Source organism: Agelaius tricolor, unplaced genomic scaffold (assembly GCF_023055355.1).
Source record: "Agelaius tricolor isolate 1412-34295 unplaced genomic scaffold, bAgeTri1.0.p SCAF_15, whole genome shotgun sequence".
Taxonomy (NCBI): Eukaryota; Metazoa; Chordata; class Aves; order Passeriformes; family Icteridae; genus Agelaius; species Agelaius tricolor.
This window is the reverse complement of record NW_027269275.1, coordinates 17,415,308-17,438,111: the sequence shown is the minus strand read 5'-3', so window position 1 is coordinate 17,438,111 and position 22,804 is coordinate 17,415,308. Positions and strand designations below refer to the sequence as shown.

Here is a 22,804-nt window from a genome sequence, read left to right as displayed (position 1 = left end):
CTCACAAAGGCAATAAAGACTCTGTTTGATTTAATGACCTTCCAGAAGAATTCAGCTGCAGACTCCTCATATGGATTCATGTTCAATAAGCATGTAATTCTGATCAAAAGATGAGAAAAAATTTGTTCCCAAGACTCCCAACAATTAAAAAAATCACCACATAAAGACAGTGCACCCACCCAGCAGTAGTTCTCCCTGAAACCTCATAGGCAGAAAGTGTTCTGATAAATTTTTTTGTAAACATCAATATTACTGTCCTTCCAAATTACCACAAATTTAATCTTTGCCTTACTCACATTTTATTGTTCAAGCTCATAAAAATCTGACTCTCACTAGAGCTGGAGTTTGTATCTGCCTCTCACTGAAAAAGGTTGGTTTGGAGTCACAAGTTAAACTCGATCTTTGACCTTTTCCTTCTGCCTCGTGTGTTTGGAGCCAGAGGAAGTGCAACAATAACCATGTCTACTGAAACAATCTCTGAGTCAGTTCATCTTAAAACCACAGAAATGCTCTTCTTCTAACCTCTAGCAGAGCACACCATACCACACCAGCAGATCACTTTTCAGTAAGAACTCACTGCTTCAAATGACTGGCAAAAGTCATGAAATTCAACAAGCAATGCTTAAACAAAGAAGCACCTGGCATCATTCACATCAACATGAGATATCAACAATTTTTTATTAAAATAAGTTATTTCAATGATTTAAAACCGTTTCTATAAGAATATAACAATTTAACAATTGTTAACTTCAAAAATGTATAAATGTTTTCCCTCCTGGATTAAAAAAATTAGTACACACATTCAAACCTACTTTCATACTCAAACAGCTGCAACTGTGATAAAGTTGCTACAGAGCCTGTCCCAAGGAAGAACTGAGAGGTGAGGTCTTGGAGATAAAACACAGAATGCAAAACCAAGAGAAGAGTTAGAAAATAGCCTTTCCCACCACTTGCAAGTCAGCAGAAGAGTCACTGCAGTATTTTCATTCTGCACACAGTGTAACATCATATTCTGGGGAAAAGTTTTACTGTAAAACAAAATGCATTTGCATAAATACTGATGGAGTGGCTCTTATAACCCCTGACATTATGCATGAGTGGAGAATGTGCACAGCACTTTTCAAAGGACTACAAAATGAGATAATTCTTAAATATTTGCACAAGAGCAGTGTGAGGGACTCACTCCTGAGTCCATCACACAGTGGCTGTGCTGTGTCAGGAATACACACACCAGTGGAGAAAGCCAGGACAAATGGACAGTTTGGTTGGGTATGCTCTAGAACTGAGCTTAAAAAGAATTCTGACAGGCAGAACAATCCACACCTGGATAATGAAGATAAAACCAGCTCTATACAGCAGTCGAGGTTATAGCTCCACCTCCCAAATCCACAGTTGATGTGATTTTTTTTTTTTTCTTTGTTTGAGCAGGGTTTACACCCATCTAATTCATTGAACAGGTCAATCACAGCTGGGTCCTGAAGAGATTCAGGAAGCATGATGAAAAGGAGAGAATGGCCTTTAAGTTTTCTGTTTTCAGTTGGGTGATTAGTAATTAATTTCTTTATAATAAAAAATTTACAGACGCCACCCCATTGTGGGATGCACTATTATAACACTTTCATCTCTGAGACAAGACTGTCTTTACAGAATAGCTAAAGCCTCAAGGGGGTTCCTCAAACCATCATCTGTGAATGCACAATGGCATCAATTAAGCGCCTCTTGAAACAACAGAACTCACAGCATGGGGAGCAAGAGAAATGGAAAATTGCTGAGGCAGCTGCATCAGGCCATGAATCCCAAATCTGTGCAAGTCCTCTGTGATCAGAAGTACAGCTCTGTGGAAGCAGCATTTTATGCCTCAGGCAGTCACTCCAAAAACTAAACTCCTCTGCACACATTGGAACACTGAAATTGAGAATATAGATAGCAAAACTCATCCCATGTAGAGATACAACAACCAGGAATTTGATGGTGACAATACAGCACTAGCACAAAGGACCAACACATACACAAATGATGACAACTGCTGTTAAATATTCCATCGAAGGCCTTTAGTTCTGCTCTGGCAGGAAAATACACTTGTTAATCTAACAAGTATTCTCATCTGCAGCTTCATGTTCTTGATTTGATTAAGGCACCAGAAGGATGTACCTCTATATTTGTGCACACTACCATTCTTGGATTAGTTACATTTTGGGAAAACAGTCTACATTTACAGAACACTATCATTTGACTATCGTCTATGTAGGATTGCAAGATTAAAAATTGACAGTTCATTTAAAAATTCATTTCTAAGCACATTAGCAGCTGAAAGGATTTGCAGAAATGATACTGTACAAAAGTAAGTGCTGCTCAGAATTTTAAATACCTTCTCTTTCTGCAAACAAACATATATCTCTTACTGCATATCTTGAAACTTTTCCTTCCAGTGCCTCGAGGCTATGAACAGAAGTTCACAGGGGCTATGAATAGAGGTTCACACATTGCTCCTTTCTTGAACCTTTAAAGAGAGTTCAACAAGAAAAACACAACTACAGTAACAGAGGGTATTTGCTTTCAACAAAATTAACATATTATCTTGTTCTTGAAAATGTAACAGAAAAGTTTTAATAAGAGACAATAGCTGCCCAAAATATTTTATACAGTATCAGCAGCACAATCTGCTGTCTTGAGGACTGTAACATACATGACGTGACAATGCTGGTGTAGAAATGCTTTTACAGCATTTAATAAATTAAAAACTCACTACTAGTTAATCTTGAGGAGCCAGGTTGTTGAAGTGGTGTGATTCCATGCATGCAAATTGTTGTGACTGTCTTATCTGTGACACTGTGCCTGTGTACACACATGCAGGAGATGATTTGTACTTCAGGTATTGATAATGAGAAGTGAGGTCCATTCAACTACACATCCTCAAGTTTTAAAAATCTTGAATACACAGAAGTTCTGGCCTGCACAGAGGGTACGCTTTGTACAGAATATAAATTATTAGGTATTAAACCAGTTTTTCTTAGAAGAAAAATTATAAAGGAAATCCATATTTCCTCTTCCTTCTCTTCTTCCAGTCATTCTGTCTGATGAGACCGTCACTGAGCAGGATGATCTGGATAAATTCATCTCTTCCTGAATTGCACCATAAAGCACACATCAAAGAATGATGGGCTCTAAGAGTAGAATTTGCTGTTACTGACTTTCTTCTCCTTTAATCTTAAGGGAAAAGAAAAGGAAAAAGTCAAGCCTAATAGGAATTTCTCAGAGGAAAACAGTCTACCAAACTCAATGTACTTGGATACCAGTGGCAAATTATGTATCAGCAATGAGCACTGCCATTTTTCCCTCAATAAATGGGAGCAAACAAGTGATTCACACAGCTGTTCAGCACACACAAAAAAAGAGCAAGAATATTTAAAGTCTTGAGATCTACTCAAAACTTCCCCTCGGTACATGAAGCCTCCCCCTCTATCTCCCTCACACCCAGCCAAAGGTGGCAGCAAAGGAGAAGGAACCTTCCCCTAAGCTCTGGATTATTATCACTGACACTGAACTGACAATGCTGTGCTGTTACAACTCAATACTGGTTTTATCTTTTGTGGTTTGTGTATCTGTTCCCACATATCTCATATGTGCATGACATTTCCAGGGACATAACTCTGATAGTGTAGCAAGAGTGAGGAGGTTTATTTATTTGTCTGTATATACTTCCAGGCTTTCCTCCCAGAGAGCAGCAGAGAGGGATATAAAACCTGACAGGATTACAAGTGTCACTGTGATCACTGCCACTGAGATTCCTCTGCACACATTCCTCAGCTTCTGCTGGCCTCTAGTGGCTTAAGGCCCAGCCTGGCTTCTCTACAGCCCTTCCCTCGTTCCAGATGAGCTCATTCTACCCTCACCACTCCTTAGATGCTCCCTTTGATACGGCTGAGGTTTCTTTACCGTAAATCCTGTCATGACAGAGCTGCCTTGGAAGGGAGAATGATCATCAACCCACCTGCGGTTGCAAGTCTCTTGATAAATCTGTAGTTTGTGCTCATTGACGTTGAATTCTTTCAGAATTGCATCCCTGTTGGGGTTCCTCATGTTCATGTGGCTGTCATAGAGGAACAGCTGGGTGTTCAGCTCCTCCTGGCGCTTCCGAAGTTGCCGACAGGAGGAATAAAGCTCCTCTTCACTTTCCTTCAAAGGAACATTGGAAATCAAGGTGATTTTGTAAAAATTGTTCCCAAAATGAGACAGAACCAGCAGAGTTTGGGGGGTGAGTTTGTTTTCCTAACCACATTTTAATAACTGCATAGAACATTTTATAAAATTGGTTTGATAGGATGTTTATGGAATGTTTCTGGAAACAAACTAACTTAGAAAGCACTAAAAAACATTCCTCAGCCCCACAGCAAGACCAGCCATACCCTCTGACAGGGGCATCAGGGACATTCTAGCACAGATCACAAAATTCGTGTATCTAAACACTTCTATTGTAATATCTTTCCTTAATAGTCTGTTGAGGAAAGAACAGAAAATAGTGTATCATGATGGCTTATCAGATTATAAAAATATTAAAAATACTTTTTTTCAAATGTTTAGGTTTTGGCTCTTCCATCATATTTGCCTATCATGTGACAAAGTGACAATCCTGGGGATTTTCTATTGAAATGTAGACTAAGGGTCAAAATACTGCCTGGTAAATAGGACCCCTTACAGCAGCAAATACTCAGATGTACCAAGAAAGAAGGACAGATCCTGTATTTCTCTGTAACTATGGCAATTCAGTTCTTGCAAAGGAACTGAGTGGGTCTAAGTTTCTATTGTGGCCCACAGAAGAAGGTCTCACAAAATTCCACAACCATAAGCAATCATCATGATTCCCTTTAGGACTTCAAATTATTTTAATACTTCAAAACTTTGGATGCAAAAGCTGCCTCTTTATAGAGTTACTAGTGGGGAACTGAACTGGCAGGACTGAAGTCTTAATTTTCACATCAGCAGCAAAACAAGATACTCCTTCTACAAGAAATGACATGCAATCAATAAATGTAATAAATCCAAACATTTTCAGAGGCAGCATACTAATAAGAATGCCTCTTTCTGCATTCAGTACAGATCTAGGAAAATTGATAGCTTAGCAACATACCCAAGAGGTTTCAGTTACAGCAACAAGATCCTTTCCTAAACCCTTTTTTCCTCCTGAAACACATTCCTGTGCAGGCATGGGTTGGAGCAACTGAAACAGCCTCAGTGCTATGCTGCTGATTAAGACTTAAAGAGTAATTTATTTAATTTTTGTTTGTAAAGGGGTAGGAAACTTTGTATTCCCAAATCACAAAAGAAATGCAGATTGTTAATTACCAATTTGCAGGTGTAATCATCAAGATGCATATGTACCACTGTTATTTCTTGTAAATAAATGTATCCACAAAGGTTAAAGCTTAAACTGCATTTTAAGATGTCCACTTCAATCTTTTAAATCAAGAACATATACACCATTGAGGCTGTCTGTAGTCAGACAAAGCTGAAGAAATACATGCACTTTCTGAAGGAAGTAAATCAATTTTCAAGCAAATAAGACATGCCTTTAAGTGCAACAACCACTTCAATATAGTATAATTCCTACAATATCAAAAAACATGTTTAAGTTGTACAGGAATAATAAGGCCCCACATAATAATTCACAAATGTGTATATTTATGTCTAAAATGTTTTCACTTTACTATTCCTGATAAACTTCACAGCCATCTGTAATTCCTCATTACAATTCTGTATTTCATCTCCAAGCACATGCAGATGGGCTCTGTATATAAACAGACATTATTAAATGGCATTATTTATGGAAGGCCTGTTATTAAACGTCATTATTTTATGGAAGGCCATCACTTTTTAAAAAGAAGCAGAGGAACAGAGGCAGCCTTGAATCTTTTTTGATGCTTCTTGAATGACCTGGCAAAAGTTCTAGAGTTGACAACTGTGGTGAGTCTGGGCTTGTTGCAGGCTGCCAAACAAAAGGAAGTTTTTGGAAGTTGTCCTGCACTGCATTGCCACCAGGCATTGTAAAAACACCGAGCTGAGCTGCATCTTCATTTGGCTTGACAAGCAGAAGGGGATTCTAGAGTGTGAAATGTGCTACTGTCAAAGGAGTCAGTGCTGACAGATTGGGGGACAGACTGCTGCTATGAACAACAGTTGAGAGCTGCTCCTGCCCCAGGCAATAATGATCTGGATTCCTGAAGAGAAACCACGGCAGGAGGGGTTTGCAATGTATCCACAAGTGATGTCCATGCTCAGCATTAGGCAATGGTGACTTTGCCAGTTTTCTCTAAGGGAGCAAGCCCAGAACCAGCAGTTTATCAGGCCTCCCCTATGAGATTGAGTCCATGAAATATGAGCAATTTAAATATTATCTTGAAAGGATACAGGTCTCCTCTTCACACACATACATCCCTGGTCTCAGCTTCTGATCCTCTCCTGCTCTCAGAACCCTTGGCTGGCCCACAGAAGGAACTTAGAGGAACCTACCACAGCTTTCAAAAACTGTCATTGCACACACTGTCATTTTACATCAGGTGTTATAAGGTGGCTTCATAAAAACCTCCACAAAGGATGTTTGAAAAAGGCTTCCACTCCTTTGGGAAGAACAATGTGACTGAATTCAGAAATTTCCAGTTCAGTGTATGCAACTGCAGGTACAAATCCCTCTGGAGACATAATGACTTAGAGTTCAGAGAAGCTGATGTTTCAATCAGGAAAATAATGTCACTAGTGTGAAGTGCAGCGTGGGCCTGAATGGTTTGACAGACTAAAAATAAGAACTTGAAATTTCTTTTTCTCTGAATCAGAAGGGTGCTGGAAAGCACCCTGAAATAGCCACTTCCCAGAAGCATCTTTAAACTTTCATCATATCACAAGTGTATTTATATTATGTAATATATTATTGAGAAAGAGTCTGAGAAATATCCTACAAATCAACATATACAGCAGCACCCTTGGAACACCAACAAATACTGTTCACAGATCAGCTGCTTTAATGCCTGGATTCATGAGCATCATTATTTTTCCCCTATGTGTTTTAAAATACTACTATTTCAAGTAGGTGCTTAGAGAGGCTTAAAAGGAGGAGATTAGCAGTTCTTTAAGAATCAGATACGTCTTCTACTTGATGGGTTGTTTATTTTAATGAAATACTGGGAGAAATTACTATCTTCTATTGCTGAAGTGATTTCTTTTTATGTAGGACCTTAAAAAAAAAAGATTAATCTATGAAGCCAAAGCTGATTTTAGCTAGCTTTGCATGGCATCAGTCAGTTAAGAAGGAAAGACAACGACCATGCTGTTACAGCAAAAACTATTGGAGGTAATGAGGCTTTGTTTGTGTGTTATTTCTTTTAACAACCGTGTAATCTGTCCACCCAGAGGGAGAGTAACTCAATTTGTGCTATTTGTCTTCCCCAGTACCTGCAGAAGAAATGCTTGACAACAGCACATCAGACACAGAACAGAAAACTGAATCCTCAGCTCCTGGTTCCCACAAAGAACTGGTAACAGACACCCTGAGTGCACACAACAAACCCCACTGCTTCTCACCAGGACTTGCTGCATCTCACAGTGCACCAGCAGCGAGGCCAGCTCTATATCTTCACTGTAGCCATTCTTGAGAGGAACTGACCTAAAACCTGGGGCAGGGGGAAGGAAAACAAAGGGAAATTATAGAATCCATCAAGGGGAAATTCGGAGTCACGGAAATGGTGCATACTTTGAACATTCTTCAGTGTTCAAATGCTCCTCTGCTGAAAGCAGGCTCAACTATGGCAGTTGCAGAGGAGCAAAAGGCAAGACTGGCAAAATTGAGAAACACCTGATTTCACATGCTCTTGAAAAGTAAAGCCAGAGGAAGGAGCTTCATCAAGGCAGGAGGGAGTCTGGCATCAGAGAGGAAGGCACAGCTCAGTAATGCTCAACAGTAATGCTCATTATAGCTGCTGATCTCACCTGATTTGATTCCTTTGATGGGAAAAGTGGCATGTGCTAAGAAGTTAGGATCACTGAACATATCCTCCTCATAAACAACAAAGCGCAGGAACGCCAGATTTGGGTCGTAAATTTCAAATCTCACTTGCTCTGCATAAGGTGCCCAAATTGGATTAAGGCCATTGTCATCTGTAATGAAAAGGAAACAGTCGCAGTATGAAGCAATAATTTCACTTCATTCACATATGAGTATGTATCCCAGGAAATTTTCTAGGGATACAGAAGCCCAAAAATCCTATATGCCATCTGTCTCATGTTGTAACCTTGCTTCAGAAAGTTTGTATTTGTTTACTTGGTGGTGGGGGGTGGGAGGAAACTTGGCAGGGATGAAAATCCATGAAGAAAGGCTATTATTTGTATTCAAACATATAAAACCTCCTAGGACATGTATTTGTAAAGAAAAGAAAAAGCTAATTAATTTCTTGCATTCATAACAGAAATGTTCCATATCCAAGAGAAAGCAGGAAAAGCTCTAGGAACACTCATGTACCTTGGTCCAATTTTTTTCTAGTTATGTACAGAACACCAAGACCAAGACCAAGATTTGGTTTATGTGACACAGCCAGGAAGTTTGCTCTCTAACACCTTGGTCACTTCCCACAGAAAGTTTAAATCATAATCATCTTCTCTAAAGTACTGAGGAGCCACAATGCACATTCTGCTCCTGATGCTGTGGTTATTTTCCACTGGTATCACTGGTTTGGATAATCAGAACCACAGCCTGTTTTTTACCAGGGGAACACTGTTGCATCCAGAAATACTAAATGGTGAAGTATGAAGTGGCTGAAATATTGCCCCATTTCAGCACACTTAAGTTCATGCACACACAAACACATTCCTTATCCAGAACTCCCCAGGACTAAGCTTTGATCAAACTTCTAATGTATTTCAAGTTAAATCATTTTACAGCCCTATACACCCAAGCTGCCTCCAAGGGGGTGCCAGTCTCAGAACCTCAGTTTAGATAAACACAGTCTGGAGCTCACAGTAGTAACTCCCCATTTGGGCCAGACTTTTGGGAACTGACTAGCACTGTTGGAGGCACTCCCAAGACAATAATTTTTTAAAATATGCAAATACACAAACTTATGCATGGGCGACAACACAACAGAATGGGACTATTTTTTTTCCCAACTGCAATAGTACTGTTTTTTCTAAATTTGGTATACATTGAAGTTTCTCAAATTAACAGGCCCCATGATAAGCAAGAGAACAAGAGTTTGTGACTCATCAGTCTAGAGCTACAGTTAATTTACTCCCCCTATAACGTTCATCCTCTGCTCACTTTAAGTACCCTAGAAGTAGAATCATATCCCTGCAACACAGAAACCCACAGATACTCACTCACAACTGTTGTCTTGAATTTGCTGTTGTCATATTCAGCCCCACAAATTTCAACCTCTACAAAGGGACAGGCAATGCTTCTACCAAGTTTAGGGAGATGACGAGCACCTAAAACCTGCAAAAGCAACTGTAAATTAGAACCACCTCCAAAGGAAACTTGGCATCATTTTTGCTAACAGAAGGTAGCCTACAGAACTAGAGGGGGGAAAAATCCAGAACATGGAAAAGCACACATTCTCTCTCTTGAATATGTTTGCATGTATTATCTGTGCCAACAATAACAATACTTCCAGTAGTCTGGGTAACTCAATTATTTTCATTGTAAGGAAAAAAAAAGAAAATGTAGCTGACATTCATTACACACAGTGTAATGGCCTGGAGCATAAGTTCTGTTATCTTTCTTCGGTGTTTATTACATACCCATTTCAAGACATTTCTGCTTTGCATTCACAGGCCCTGTTTACCTCACCTTTAAACTATAGTGAAGAGTAATTAATGTGTTTCTTCCTTCTCAGAAAAAATACTTTTAAAGAATCTGTCTTACTGCATAGCAACTGAGAACAGAAACAAGTTCAACCCTGTTTGGCACCCAGTCAAGATGGCAACATTTTCCAATGGTAAACTCATCTCTTGAGGAAAAATGAGAATGACATTCAGATTAAGTCACAGTGTATTAAATACAAAGTGGGGGATCAGCTTATTAGGTTTTCTGTTTACTTTCTATATTTCATTATAACTATCTTTCTTTCACACTCAAAATCCCTGAACTATTTAGTCTGCTGCTAATCAATCACCAATAGGACCCTTCTACTAAGAATTCATTTGATTGGAAATTCAAGTTAGTTCATTTGATATATTTATTAGCAATTACACAAAATCATCCCAGGATTGTGTTTTCAGTCCTATAGCATGTTCTTCATTAGCATGACAAAGACATGTATTTCTTTTCAGGAACCAGTGAAGTTAGCTCTATTCTCACACACACTGACATTTAAAAACAGTATTTTGACAATCTGTCAGATCTTGCTCTGAAACATAATAGCTTTATTTTTAGTTTTATAGAGATTTATGACTTGTAAAAAAACATAATTTACGAAAGAGATTTACCCTAACTGTCATAATCATCTGCAATTTCCTCTTGGAGTCATTTGGCATTGGGTCATACTCCTCATTTCTCATGCTCTCTGGCTGCAGCACGTAGCCAGTGCGTCCATTCAGGGAAAACAAGGCATGGTTCAATTGCATGTATTTATCTGGGGAGAGAGTTAAACAGTCACAACACAAGATATCCTGGAATAAAGCTAAGGAAATACCAGATTAATGGCTCCTCTCTGCAATTCTTTCTGGCCACCACTTCAGAACGAGCTGGAAAGGTGGGAGACTCAGTTCCTTCAGTAACTGAATCTGACTGGCCATTTTCCACCAATTCTAATCCCAAAAAACCCCACCTCCATCCCCAGTTAGCTTCCTATCAGTGTATCACAAACTAGCTGGCCCTCACCATGAAGTGGAATACAGCCTTCCCTGTGACTGTATTCATCCATCTGAAACTCACTTTAAATATATCTGCTTGCTTCCTACCAAGAGATGAAAGTGAAATAAAACTTTTAGGGCAGTTGGGCTCAGAGACAAGGCTTTTGGAGACCTGTTTCTGGGGCCCAGCTCTGGATGGCAACACACACATGAAAACACAAATTTCAAACTTCTTCAGCTTCTTGCAGAGAAGTTCAAATAATTAGGATGGTGATGAGAAGGGCAGAAGGGCCATAAAGGGGCTCATTTACAGTGAAACAGAAGGTGGATTAGATTCTTTTTCAAAGGGAAAATTACCTGGAGTTTGGAAGTTCAGAGCCACCATCTGGGAGCCACAAAGCCAGAGGCGAAATGGGTCATAGTTGGATGAGTCAACCCTCTGTCCTTTGGGGTAGACACGAGTCAGGCCCTTCAGGTTGTACTTCAACAACTCCAGTGGCTTTTGCTTCACAATGCTCTCTGCCTTGGTTTCCACAAAAGAACGGATTTCTCTGAAATCAGGATTGTCTACACAGGGGCAGGAGGAAGAAGAGTGGTTACCAAAGGAAGAAAGAAGTTGACATCTATACTGTATTTTCACCTAAACTTTGTTTTACTTTATTTTGCCTTGTCCTTTACTGCAATAATTGGCGCTGTTTTCAAGCAAAATGGTTGAAAATCAAGCCTGAAAGTTGAAATTGCCTTCCTGCCACATGCTTTACAGAAGGGCAGATAAGAGCCTGCAGTCATGTTCTCATCTCATCATTGCTAATAATGTACTTCTGATCACTATAACACATATTTAAATGAGACATCTTTTCCTGGGTCTAACTGGGGAGAAGAAAGGGTGAGCCAGGGTTAGTCAATGCCTCAAAAATTACTATAATTATAATGTCTTAAATGCAGTGACAGCTTATTAAAAACATTTACAAAGAAACTTAAAGAAAAAGGGCACATTTACTGGCTTCTCCAGCAGCAATGACAAAAAACTGGAATTAAAAGTATATATTTCAGTGTCAGAATCCACAGCTGCACTTACACAGGCCCAGTTATGTTATGAAGCCATACATCATTCCAACAGCTTAGTCCTGGCAAACATGTTCTTACAGTAAAATTAAAAAATGCACAGTAAACTTATTTGTGAAGGTTTTTTACAAACAAATCACAAGTGCTCAGCCAGAGTTTTTAATCTCAAAAAAGTCAATTGACATATAACTAGTGAGCTTCCCTATGGAATATACATCTGAGAGGGTGTCTCTAGTTAACTAATTAAAATTTGTGACAGCTCTTTTGTGACAGAACAGCACCAAGTTCCCTGGTGTACAATTTCAAAGTGCTATTGAAAACTGCCTGGGTGAAGCAGGGCTTTGTTTTCCAGTAGGACAGATTTTATCTTCAGACCTAAAATCCCAACTAACATCTGTAAAGGTAGTCAAAAGGGTAAAAATGAAATGTAATGTTAAAGGCAATACCTAAATTGTCCTTGGTTTTGCTTGTTGGCTTGCAGTAGATTACTAGATCAGACAATTCAATGGCAATTAACTGATTCTTTTCCCAGTATTTCCTCCTGTTCTCCTGGAAAACATAACAAAGTTTTAGATTCTAGGAACACTGAGAATTATGGCACAGTAGCTCCAGGGTGCACTCTAATGAAAGCCTTCTTTGGTGCCCAGATTCCTATCTGATACCTTAGGCACTTGCACAGATGTAATGCACTTTCAGACCCAGCTCAAGAGAACAGGTAATAACCAGATGCTGAGGTTTAGTTGGGGATGTTCTTATAGGTTTTTTTTGGTGGGGACAAAGGTGCTGTTTTGTAAGCAAGGGTTTCAGTTCTTCCCTGATCAGTCATGCTTGGATTCCTGGCAACGTTGGTTTTTTTTTTTCTTTTAATGTGGCTCTACTCAACTCAATTTTAGTTGCATTCTTAACCCTATACCTCATATAAATGTAAATGTATGCAGAAAAAATGCAAAGGGTAGTAAAGTGTTTCTGTATCTATTTATAATCCTTGGCAGAACTTGAGTCTTGTTAGTAACTCCCAAACAGTGAAATTCATACCCTCTGAGCATCATTCCTATGTCGTTTTCTATTTGTGCACCAAACCCATCATGTTCTGTATGGAAAATCATGTGCAAGCTTGTTAAATCCCCAGAACCAAACCTGCTCTCTCTGCTTCCACGTTTGCAAGCACCTGCTCTGTGGGAGCTGAGCAGTATTCCCTGCCAGCAGAGACTGGGAACCGCTAAAAGCAGCAAGACATGTCCTGAGTGGAGACATTTGGGCTGGAGGCTTTTCAGGCACAAGAAGCAGCTACAGGATAAAACATGTTAGAGGAGTCCCATACTGAATAGTGATTAGCTTTGGCACAAAAGATCATGAAGCAGCAGCAGTCAGGAAGCCTTCCAAAAGAATTCCCTCAACACGACAAACATAAAGGGAATGAAAATCAGAACCAAGGAGCCACAGGTTTCCAGAATATCTCACTGAACCAGAGATTATACATTGAAGTCAAAGAAAAAGAAAGAGGAACACAGTTTAGACTTGGAAATAATCTTGGGAAAAAGCTAAGTACAAACCTTATTGTACTTAGTGATCCACCACAGTTCCCAGACATTGATCAACCAGAGCTCTGAGCAGCAAAAAAACACTTTTTGGGGGCATGGGCTCATTTCTAGCCAGAACCCTCTAGAGATAACCAAGCAGCAGAGCAAGGAACAGCCACCCCAGGGAGCATGGTAAGTGTCAGTACTGAGCAGAGATTACAAGAGACATGAAGCTTAGTTTTATTTTTTGTGCATAACAGACATTGTCCATAACCAAACTCATTTAAAAATCCCCCTGTATCACACTGCAGCACAGTCTTAACTCACTGTGCTTTTTCCTTCCCCAAAATTCAGCCTCTTAACTGTACTGGCAACAAGGGCCTTTCCTCATCTTCATCCCCTCCCCATGCAGCAGTCAGTCTGTCATGTGAACTTTGTAGAGGCCACGCTGTGAGAAAAGCCTCCCAACTGACAGAAATGAGTTTTAAAGCATCTTTGAACACAGACTGTTTAATACTTCTCCAACTGTACAGAGAAAGAAAAAGCTGCCAGGCTCCTGAAGAGCCATTGTTGTAGCATAAAAAACATTCAATTTGGAGACACTTCTTTTAGGTCGTGTTTCTCTTTTTCTCATTTTTACTTTTGAATGAAAGCCTAGCACAAGAACTGTATCTCTCCTCCCCCAACAATAGGTCAACAGCTCCTGTTGCTTCTCCCCTTGCTGGATTTGCAGTCCTCTGCTTGAGATATCAACTTGTCTGCTATAAATAGGATCAGGACAACCCTCAGAGCACTTCCACTCCATATGACAGATAAACACCACGAGCCTGAAACACTGAAACACATTTTCTATCAACCATAGCACCCACTTAATAAAAGATGAATAAAAGCAACAAAAAAAGTACCCTTAAACACAGCCAAAGTAAGGACTTTTTGGTGAAGATGGAGACTTCTTAAATACTAGAAAAGATTACAGGGAGGTAAATTAGTGCATCAGAACAGGAACAGCAAGTCCTGAAGAATATCTTTAAGTGGCAGTAGAGGGACATAGAAGGTAAACTTGGGCAGAATCCTTGAATTTCTAGGCAAGTACTTGGAAATACTACTGTTGAAGAACTGGCAAATCCAGAATGTGGTTATTAGTTACAAATAAAGTACTGGCCAAGCAATCCTCTATCAGTGCCACTGCATTCACTGGAGAGCAGAGTTAGCAAAGAGGATAAGAAGAGTTTAGGGAATGGCAGCTCAGATTTCACACATCCTCACTGGTGGATTCACAGCTCTGAAAAGAGCACCCTGATATCAGAGCTTCTGCTCAACACTGGGATGAACCAGTGTGACCAGATGGAAAATTGTAGTGGCATCCACTCTGGCCTAGCAAGCACACTTCACTGAGGGGCAGGGTGCAATACAGACAGTACTCTGCTGGAAAACTCCTGTTAACATCAATTTACATAAAGTGCTAATTCATGTACTATTCCCCAGAGAGGTTATGGAACAAGATGCACAGCATCAATAAAACGAGCAGACAACAGCAATATGCAAGAGGGTGAAGGACCATGTGAGAGCAACATTTAGCAGTATAGGGCAGCTAAAGACAAAAGCTATTGCAAATTTATAGCAGCACATTATTAAAACAACAACAGATAAATTTGCAGCAATACCTCTTCTGCTGTTTTCCAGGTGATCTCACGGATGCTTTGGTACCATTCAAAGAGTTCTTCTACTTTATCAGTTGCAAACTCAACACATGGATCTTCTGGATTCTTAGGTTCCAGAATGAAGACAAAAGGCTTTTTGTGTTTTCCTTGTGGCATTTTCACTGTTAGGTAATACCATAGCAAGAAATTTATACTGAAATCCAACAGCTCTTTTTCTAAGGTGTCATTGTTGATTTATTGCAGCATTTAGTATTATCAAGTTTCAACATATTAATTCTGCTGGCTATATTAATACAAGTAGGTGTTTGAGGGGTTTGTTTTTTTAAAAATCTCTCCTGCTTAAGATAAAAGAGTCTACTTAATAGAGAAAGGTCAGGAGTCCATATATAAGCATCAGAAAATACACACCAACGTTGTATGTATTGAGCACCAGGATGCCACGACACAGAGAGCCCAGTGGGTTGTCCTCAATGATCTGAAAAACATGAGTTAAATCTGACCCTAAATCTCTTGAATGAACACACTCAGGACATTAACAAATAATAAATGTGCACCATTAAATCTAATCTCAGCTTTACTGACAGCATGCTCACTATAATGTTTGAAAGCCTGTTTTCATATCTAAAAAACACACAAGAATCCCTTCAGTGAGAGAAGTCAAAACAAGACTACTTTGTAGTAGCTTCTGTCCTGACATAACTGCTGCTTTTTCAACTCTGTTTAGGGTTACAATAACCAGGGGGGAGGAAATGTAATACTTGTGGTTTTCTCCAAAGACTTCTGGAAAATCATTGGAAGTGCTTCAGAAGAACATAAGAATTCAATGTTTTATTTTTGAAATCCAAAGATGTCAAAACTTGTTACTGTTCAGTTCTGTTTTCTTTTGTTGAAGAGCTCTTTGTCCAAGACAGGGGACCAGATTTTTTAGATTCTTTTGACAAACAGGATTGGTTTATGCATAAAAACTTAATAATGGAGAGTAAAACCACTCAAGGTGTGTTTGGACATATAATTTTCTTATTTGTAAATATTAAGACAGTGATTATACAGGGAAACTAGTTAAGTTTCAGGCTTTAAATGTTATTGTTTAGCCAACCTATGAAAAATTTACACTGTTCATGATTTTTATTAGCAGGAAACAACCATAATCTCCTAAAATCTCACCAATTCAGCTATCATAAAATCATAGATATGTGGGGGATCCATTCCAACTCAAGATATTTTATCTCCTTTAATAGCTTTCAGCAAGGGATGTCCTGACAAAAATATTCAGGAGCAGAGAACAATGAAGAATGCATTCATCCCTCTATTCTGCTCTCTTAAACACAGCACATGGAATTGTGAGTGTATAAACCAGACTTCCACTTCAGTATGTGGCCAAGGAAATGTAGCAAACCATAACCCTCACCTGATTTTCAAGCTCAGCAGAGTTATCAGATGACAGATCTTCAACATAATTAGATGGAAAATAATGTTGGACTTTTTCTCCATAATCCCCCTTCCACCTGAATTTAAACCGACAAGTAGAGAGAATGAAAAAAAAGTTAAAGTGCTTCAAAAGGCCATTAATGAAGCAATAATCCCCATGAAATTGGTCATTAATACCCCATACTAGATTGTCTAGCTGCCTATCACCAAAAATATAAATGATGAAGTAGCTAAGAGCTCTAACAAAGCAATCATTAACTGTAGTAACAGATGATTTCAGAGGGATTACAGTTACTGTAAACTGCAATTAATGACTTAAGAGGCTTTTTCCCCCTCCAGTACTAAAAATACTATTATGTGGTTGATTACCCTGTAGAAACTACAGGGAAACATTAGATTCCCAAGCTTTCCAAGCAATTTACAAGCCAGCTAAAAAAGAAAACCTGTGATCAAGGGAGACTGTATAGAGCAGTAAAAAAGGTGGGTTTGATTCCTGAGAAATGCTTAGCAGAGCAAGGACAGAAGAAGAGCAATGATTGCAATGACTTCCCAGAACACACAAATGTTCAGGAAGGATGGATGTATTATGGGAAAAATAGGGAATATACCAGACTATGGAGGTTCTGCAGGCTGAGGTTATTGCTGTGGAATAGAAAAATCAAAAAGACATGAAAAGAGAATTAAAGATGAGGGGATTTTGTGTCTGGTTTTGTTTGGTTTTTTTTAATACACTGGCATAAAGACTCATAAGGGCACAGTTAATAAGCAGCAATCAGACAACAGGCAGTTTTTAAAAACTATTACTCAAAGCTCATTTTTTCCTCCATCTAGTAAGTCACCAAAAGTCCTCCCAGGAGGAATTTTTGTCCTTACCAGCCTCCAGTTTCCTTTGTGACATTATGAATTAAAGCTCCTCGAGAGAAGCTCAGTTCATCACTCCTTTTGGCTCTGTAGTCATACAAGGCTTTCACTGTTCTCTGAGGCTTTAAGAGAAACAGAGCAAAGGGGTCATCTGAGGGGACAGGTCATAAAATAATCAATAATGCAATCTTAAAAAAAAATTAGGGCAGATTGGATTTTTTTGTTGTTATCATGAAGCTTAGAAAACAAAATACTGAAGTTCCTGAGTGACATCTATTGGTGGAAGTAAGTGATGCTACTTTGGTACTCTGCAAGTATCAGCTTGGAAAAAAAAAAGAAAAAGAAAAAATAAAATATTTCTTGGGTTCTGCAGCATAATTAAGGTAGAAAACATAAAACCAAAAATTTTTAAAAACCAAAGTGAAATATAAATCCTCTATTTTTATAACACATTGGAGTTTTCAGGCTTAGGTGCCTACAAAACCTCCACTTCAAAACCCCATCAGCAATCCTGCTGGTCACAGTTCCTTTAGGAAGACAAAGTTTCAGCAGGATGAACTAAACCTCTATCTTGAATTTACTCCTACCCAAATGCTTCAGCAGCAATGCAAATTCACTGGCAAAAATTACTAAAAAGAATCAGTGACAAAATTTACAAGCAGGTGATTTTTGTGAGAATTTACCAGTAGGCAGGCACTGCAAGAATTACAGACAAGTAATTTTTGCTGGGACAACTGTTTTTAAAACAGCATATAAAGGATAAAAATTCTAATAATTCATTAATAGACCAAAGGCACCAAATTTTTATAGAAAGCATGTGAATAAACTCCGCACTTACTTGTGCATGCAGAGGATGTTTGCTAATGGAACAAGAGTACACAGACACCCACAAACACAGTTTGTACTTTCTTTCCATGAAGATGTGGCCTTCTCAAAATGAACCCTCTCACAGGTATTTAATATGGAGGCCCACAAACCAAATCATCACCACAGACCCAAGAGCAGAATGTGCCCACATTCCCAGACTGAGTGAATCACTACAGGATTTGCACACAAGAAAGTGTGTGGGTGCAAATTTTAACAAGAAGCTTGAAAAAAGTCACACCCTTTAAATTTCTGTTGTCCAGTCCCCCCTAAACCAAGCAGCCTGATGCTTTCAATTCTTTTTATTTCTGCCAACAGGAAACCAACAAGTCTAATTTTCAGAAGTCTACAGTAAGTGTGAATATCTCTCTTAAAGCATACCACTGTGGGGGTGATTTCACTGGGCTCCACATACATCTTGACTTCATAGAGGGAATTAATATCTTTTTCCTAAAAACAAGGAAGAACAAATAATCAAGTTTCAGGAATCAAGAAGTTATAAAAGTACTTCATGTTTATTGAACATTTCTTTCTGAAACCACCTTTTTGATGGCACACAGGCCAACAGAAGAGGAGGGAAGCCAGTCATCTCTGTTTTGCTCACTTCTGCAGTTGAACGTAACTGAAGATGAGTGTGTTATTTAATCTGTCTATGCCTCAGTTTAATGAACAGTAAAACCTAGTGAAACAGAAATACCTCATAAAGGTATCTTTTAATCAGTCAAAAGATTTTTTGATTTTGAGTACACTTCTATGTACAACCAGAAAAGAAATACCTGCACTTATGATTTCTGTGTTACAGTACTTCAGTGCCAGTATTGGTTTCATTATTAGATGACTCTACAACAATATACACAGTCATTTTTTTCATTTTATCCTCTCCTTGTGATTCCATCTGAACCCAGTCCTAAGATACAGAACTTTTGCTATAGGCAACATTATAAAAAATCCTGAGGTCTAAAATCTTTTTAGTCTGTTTTAGTCTCCCCAGAAAAAACAAAATCCTCCGGTTTTGATTTCCGCAGATCTGCCAGATGTAGTTTCCTACAGCTTCAAAAAGTCATATACTTGAAAAGTGAAGACAGCACCTCAGGCTTTCCAAAGCAAAGCTCCCTCAAAATGAAACACATCCATCCAGAAAACAGCCCTTTATCCTCAGTTAATTATCCAGGCTCCTTGTTTAGTCAATGGCTAGAGACAAGTCTCCTGGGGAGATTTCCTCATGCTTATCTCACAGTGAGCTTTCAGAGGTATCTTTTACCAAGAAGGCAGTGGGACACCATCCCTGAAATGTCCAGAGTGAGAGGCACAGCAGAATACTTCATTTTTTTCTGAAGAACTGAGCAATTGGCATCTGCATGATCATTTTAAAATCAATGCCTACTTCGGCAAATAGAAGACAGGGCCAACTGTAGGCAAGGCTATTATCAAAAACCCATTTTAGTAGTGCAATGACCGCCAGTACACAGTGGGGCTTCTCTAATCAAATCATGGGGAAGGCAAGAGTTGGCTTTTAATCAAAGATGAAGCTGTTTTTCACACCTTTGTGAGAGAAGTCAGTATAGCCACCTCCATCTCATAGAAAGTGACCTGCTTAACGTCCCACAGAGATCCCGTCCCAGAGCCAGAGCCCAGCCCATCCCAGCCCATCCCAGCCCATCCCAGTCCATCCCAGTACCGTGCTGTAGCGCTCCAGCAGCTCCTCTGTCACGGGGTAGCGCAGTTTCATCTTCCTGTACAGCGGGTGCTTCTCGTAGTAGGTCACCAGCTCCACCAAGCTCTCAAAGTACGCCGAGGTGCCCAGCACAAAGTGCCGCCCCTCCTGCTGGATTCGGAAGTGCTTCACCTTCCCCTCTGCCCTGCAGAACAAGGGCACAGCTGGGAAAGGTGGCAGTGCTCACAGGGAGAGCACCAGGGCTTTGAGCTGCACCACAGCTGCTTTGTGCACCTTCATCAAGTGACATGACTTCTCTCTCTAACAAAGCCTTTTATTCAATTATTATGATTATTATAATTATTTTGATAGTTACGGAAATCAGTTTTTAAAGAAAAAAAAATCTCTTGTGCTTGAACATAAGGTTTGTGTTTGCATTGATAAATGCAGTAAAACCATGCATTGACAACCATCCCATCCAAAAATATCCCAATACTCTTTTCAAGCTGCTGAAGTTTTGGTACTCCTTGTTCTCCCTGGTGTGAAATGGTTTTATTGAGATGCTGCGGCTCCAGTTATTTCAATGTCCACCTTGGTAACAGCAGAAAATTTCACCCCATAGTAAACAGGAGACTGGGGAATTTTGGACAACTTCAATACACAATAGGCATATAGGTAAGCAACTTTATATTTTGCTAAACTATGCATTTTCAGAGAAACACAATTTGATCTGAAGGCATGATGCAGAACATCACAGTTCTATATATTTCCTTAATGCTTTTCCAAGAACCACAAAACTGTTCAAAACTATTTCCCCTGGCAAGAGGAGCCAACAATTTCACTTTGACATTTCAGTTTTATGACAGGTCAGGATTTCTAGGGGATAAGGACATAGAATCATTGATGAACCTGCACCTGCTCTGCAGTTTTGAAGGAAACTTTGAAATAACACTCTTTAGCAAGGAGTCTCAGGGAATGAAAGAAGGGCCACCCACTGTTCTGTATGGGACAGCTGGTGCTCAAACAATCTTTATAAAAGCATAAAGGTTCAGGCCAGTCACAAATTAACTCTTGCACACACTCCATACATGGACCTGCTGCACAAATCAACCACACTAATTATTCAAAGTTTGAAAGCAAGAAAATAATGTCTCTAAAAAGATCGTTATTTTTTTTAAAAGGAAAACCCGAATATTGTTGGGCTGCTAGGCAAGAAAGTAGTCCTATCTGTCTTTTCTTACCTGAAAGTCATGGCAAAAGAATCAGGTTCATCTCTCTTTCTAATGAGAAAGGCTCCATCGCGAGGAATTCGCATGAGCATGTCTTCTGCCTCACCCCGACTCAAGTTGTTATAGTACCAACTGCAGCAGTGAAAAACCAGAATGGGCAAAGCATTACAAGACTTGTCAAATGTCATTTTTAGAAAATAACAGACAGCATTATTAACAACAGAGTTTCAAACATCCTAAGAAAAATTATGCATTAGATTTTCCCCACTTTGGCACCTCTGACAGCAGTTTATTACAAAACATTGTAAGACAGCAGTTTATTTTGGATGAAAGCATCAAGAATATATCAGAACACCTTGTCTGTCTGAAATCATAAAACATAAATCTGCATTTGTTCCTGAAACAAAGGCACTGCATCCTGCTTTTAGTCTGCCATTCGGTTTTCAGCATTTATTCCATTTTGACAGAGTAGATTTAAGATAAAGCCTAAACACAGACAAAAGAAAGACACCAGGGATTTGTATTTTTATTCAGAGCTTGATTTTATCTTTCACCATAGGGATGGACCTGTCTTGGATCCAATGTGCCTTCAGTGAAGCTGTGGCCACTTATAATGGCAATATATCTCCAGCTTATGCAGAAAGGCAGGAAAGTCTAACCCTTAAATTCTCCTTCCCCTCTCACTGGCCTCCAAAGTAATCTATGGGTGGTCAGTGACTCCCAGATCCCAGGGGGACAAAAAAAAAAGAATTTTAAAGTCACTGATTAGTATTTTACATGCAAATATTTACTTTTGCCCACTGCACAGAAAACAAAACAAAGGGCAGCGATAACAATGCTCTGCCAAAAAACAAGAGCAAGCTCTGCCCAGGATTTGTGGCAGACAATTACCAGCTGGAAATAAACACTGTGCTTAGCTCCTATCACATGGGGTGAAGTCAGCCTAACCAGCTCTGACAGGGTGAGGTGGAGGGTGGGGTTAGGCAAATGTAGCTGTTTGGGCTCACTGCCCCAGGAACAGAGCTTCCAGATGGCACAGGCCATGACCACTTAGTTGCCAAACCACAGCCAACTACTGAACATCCAACCCAACCCACTGGGTGTTGTAAAACACTGCACAGACAAAGGAAGAATTGGCACATTTCCACAGCATTACAGTTCTCACTGATCTTCCAGTTGCTGCTAGGAAATTTGCTTTCCCAGTCACCACTCTTTGTTGTACCAGGTTCTCACAAAGTCATTGTTCTCCCTCAGCATCTTTCAGGAAGCCTATTCCTCAAACTTCCATGGACAAGCAACATTGAAGTGTGCTCCTGAATCCAGGGAATTTTCTATGCAAAATTCCCACCTAAAGCAAGGCAAGGACACTGACATGAGAGTCGTGCTTGGCTTCCATACGTACTCTTTGGTCTCATGAGGGCTGGGGTTGGGCACAGCATCGGTGAGGCGCAGCTCAAACTCAGCACATCGCAGGTGGGCCTCCTTGTAGTGTTGGATGAGGTCATAGATGCTGTCAAAGGTCAGGTTGTCTGTCAGGTAGTATTTCACATTGTCCCCATCACCGGTGGAACGGATCCGGCAGTGCTGGACTCTGCCTGACCTCCTGAAGGAGTAGAGGGGGCATAAGGGAAATACAGGGTTTGTAACAGATTTTCTTTTTTCAAAGCATTTCCCCACCCATTCCTGGTC

General features: G+C 39.6%; 1 protein-coding gene across 1 annotated transcript in view; it reads right to left on the bottom strand.

The window, feature by feature from the left end:
- Window positions 1-659: 659 nt before the first annotated feature.
- The window catches only part of PLCG2 (phospholipase C gamma 2), a 55,714-nt gene continuing 33,569 nt past the window's right edge, over window positions 660-22,804 (bottom strand). Inside the window, exons 18-33 of the mRNA XM_071440748.1 lie at window positions 22,518-22,718; window positions 21,128-21,247; window positions 19,911-20,091; window positions 18,614-18,682; window positions 17,381-17,490; window positions 16,488-16,584; window positions 15,488-15,554; window positions 15,083-15,240; window positions 12,345-12,447; window positions 11,191-11,400; window positions 10,468-10,613; window positions 9,361-9,475; window positions 7,978-8,145; window positions 7,573-7,661; window positions 3,992-4,176; window positions 660-3,207 (exon numbers count right to left, since the gene is read on the bottom strand). Of these exons, the coding sequence (XP_071296849.1) occupies window positions 3,165-3,207; window positions 3,992-4,176; window positions 7,573-7,661; window positions 7,978-8,145; window positions 9,361-9,475; window positions 10,468-10,613; window positions 11,191-11,400; window positions 12,345-12,447; window positions 15,083-15,240; window positions 15,488-15,554; window positions 16,488-16,584; window positions 17,381-17,490; window positions 18,614-18,682; window positions 19,911-20,091; window positions 21,128-21,247; window positions 22,518-22,718 (2,062 nt within the window). The 3' untranslated portion in view covers window positions 660-3,164. The remainder of the gene's footprint in view (window positions 3,208-3,991; window positions 4,177-7,572; window positions 7,662-7,977; window positions 8,146-9,360; window positions 9,476-10,467; window positions 10,614-11,190; window positions 11,401-12,344; window positions 12,448-15,082; window positions 15,241-15,487; window positions 15,555-16,487; window positions 16,585-17,380; window positions 17,491-18,613; window positions 18,683-19,910; window positions 20,092-21,127; window positions 21,248-22,517; window positions 22,719-22,804) is intronic.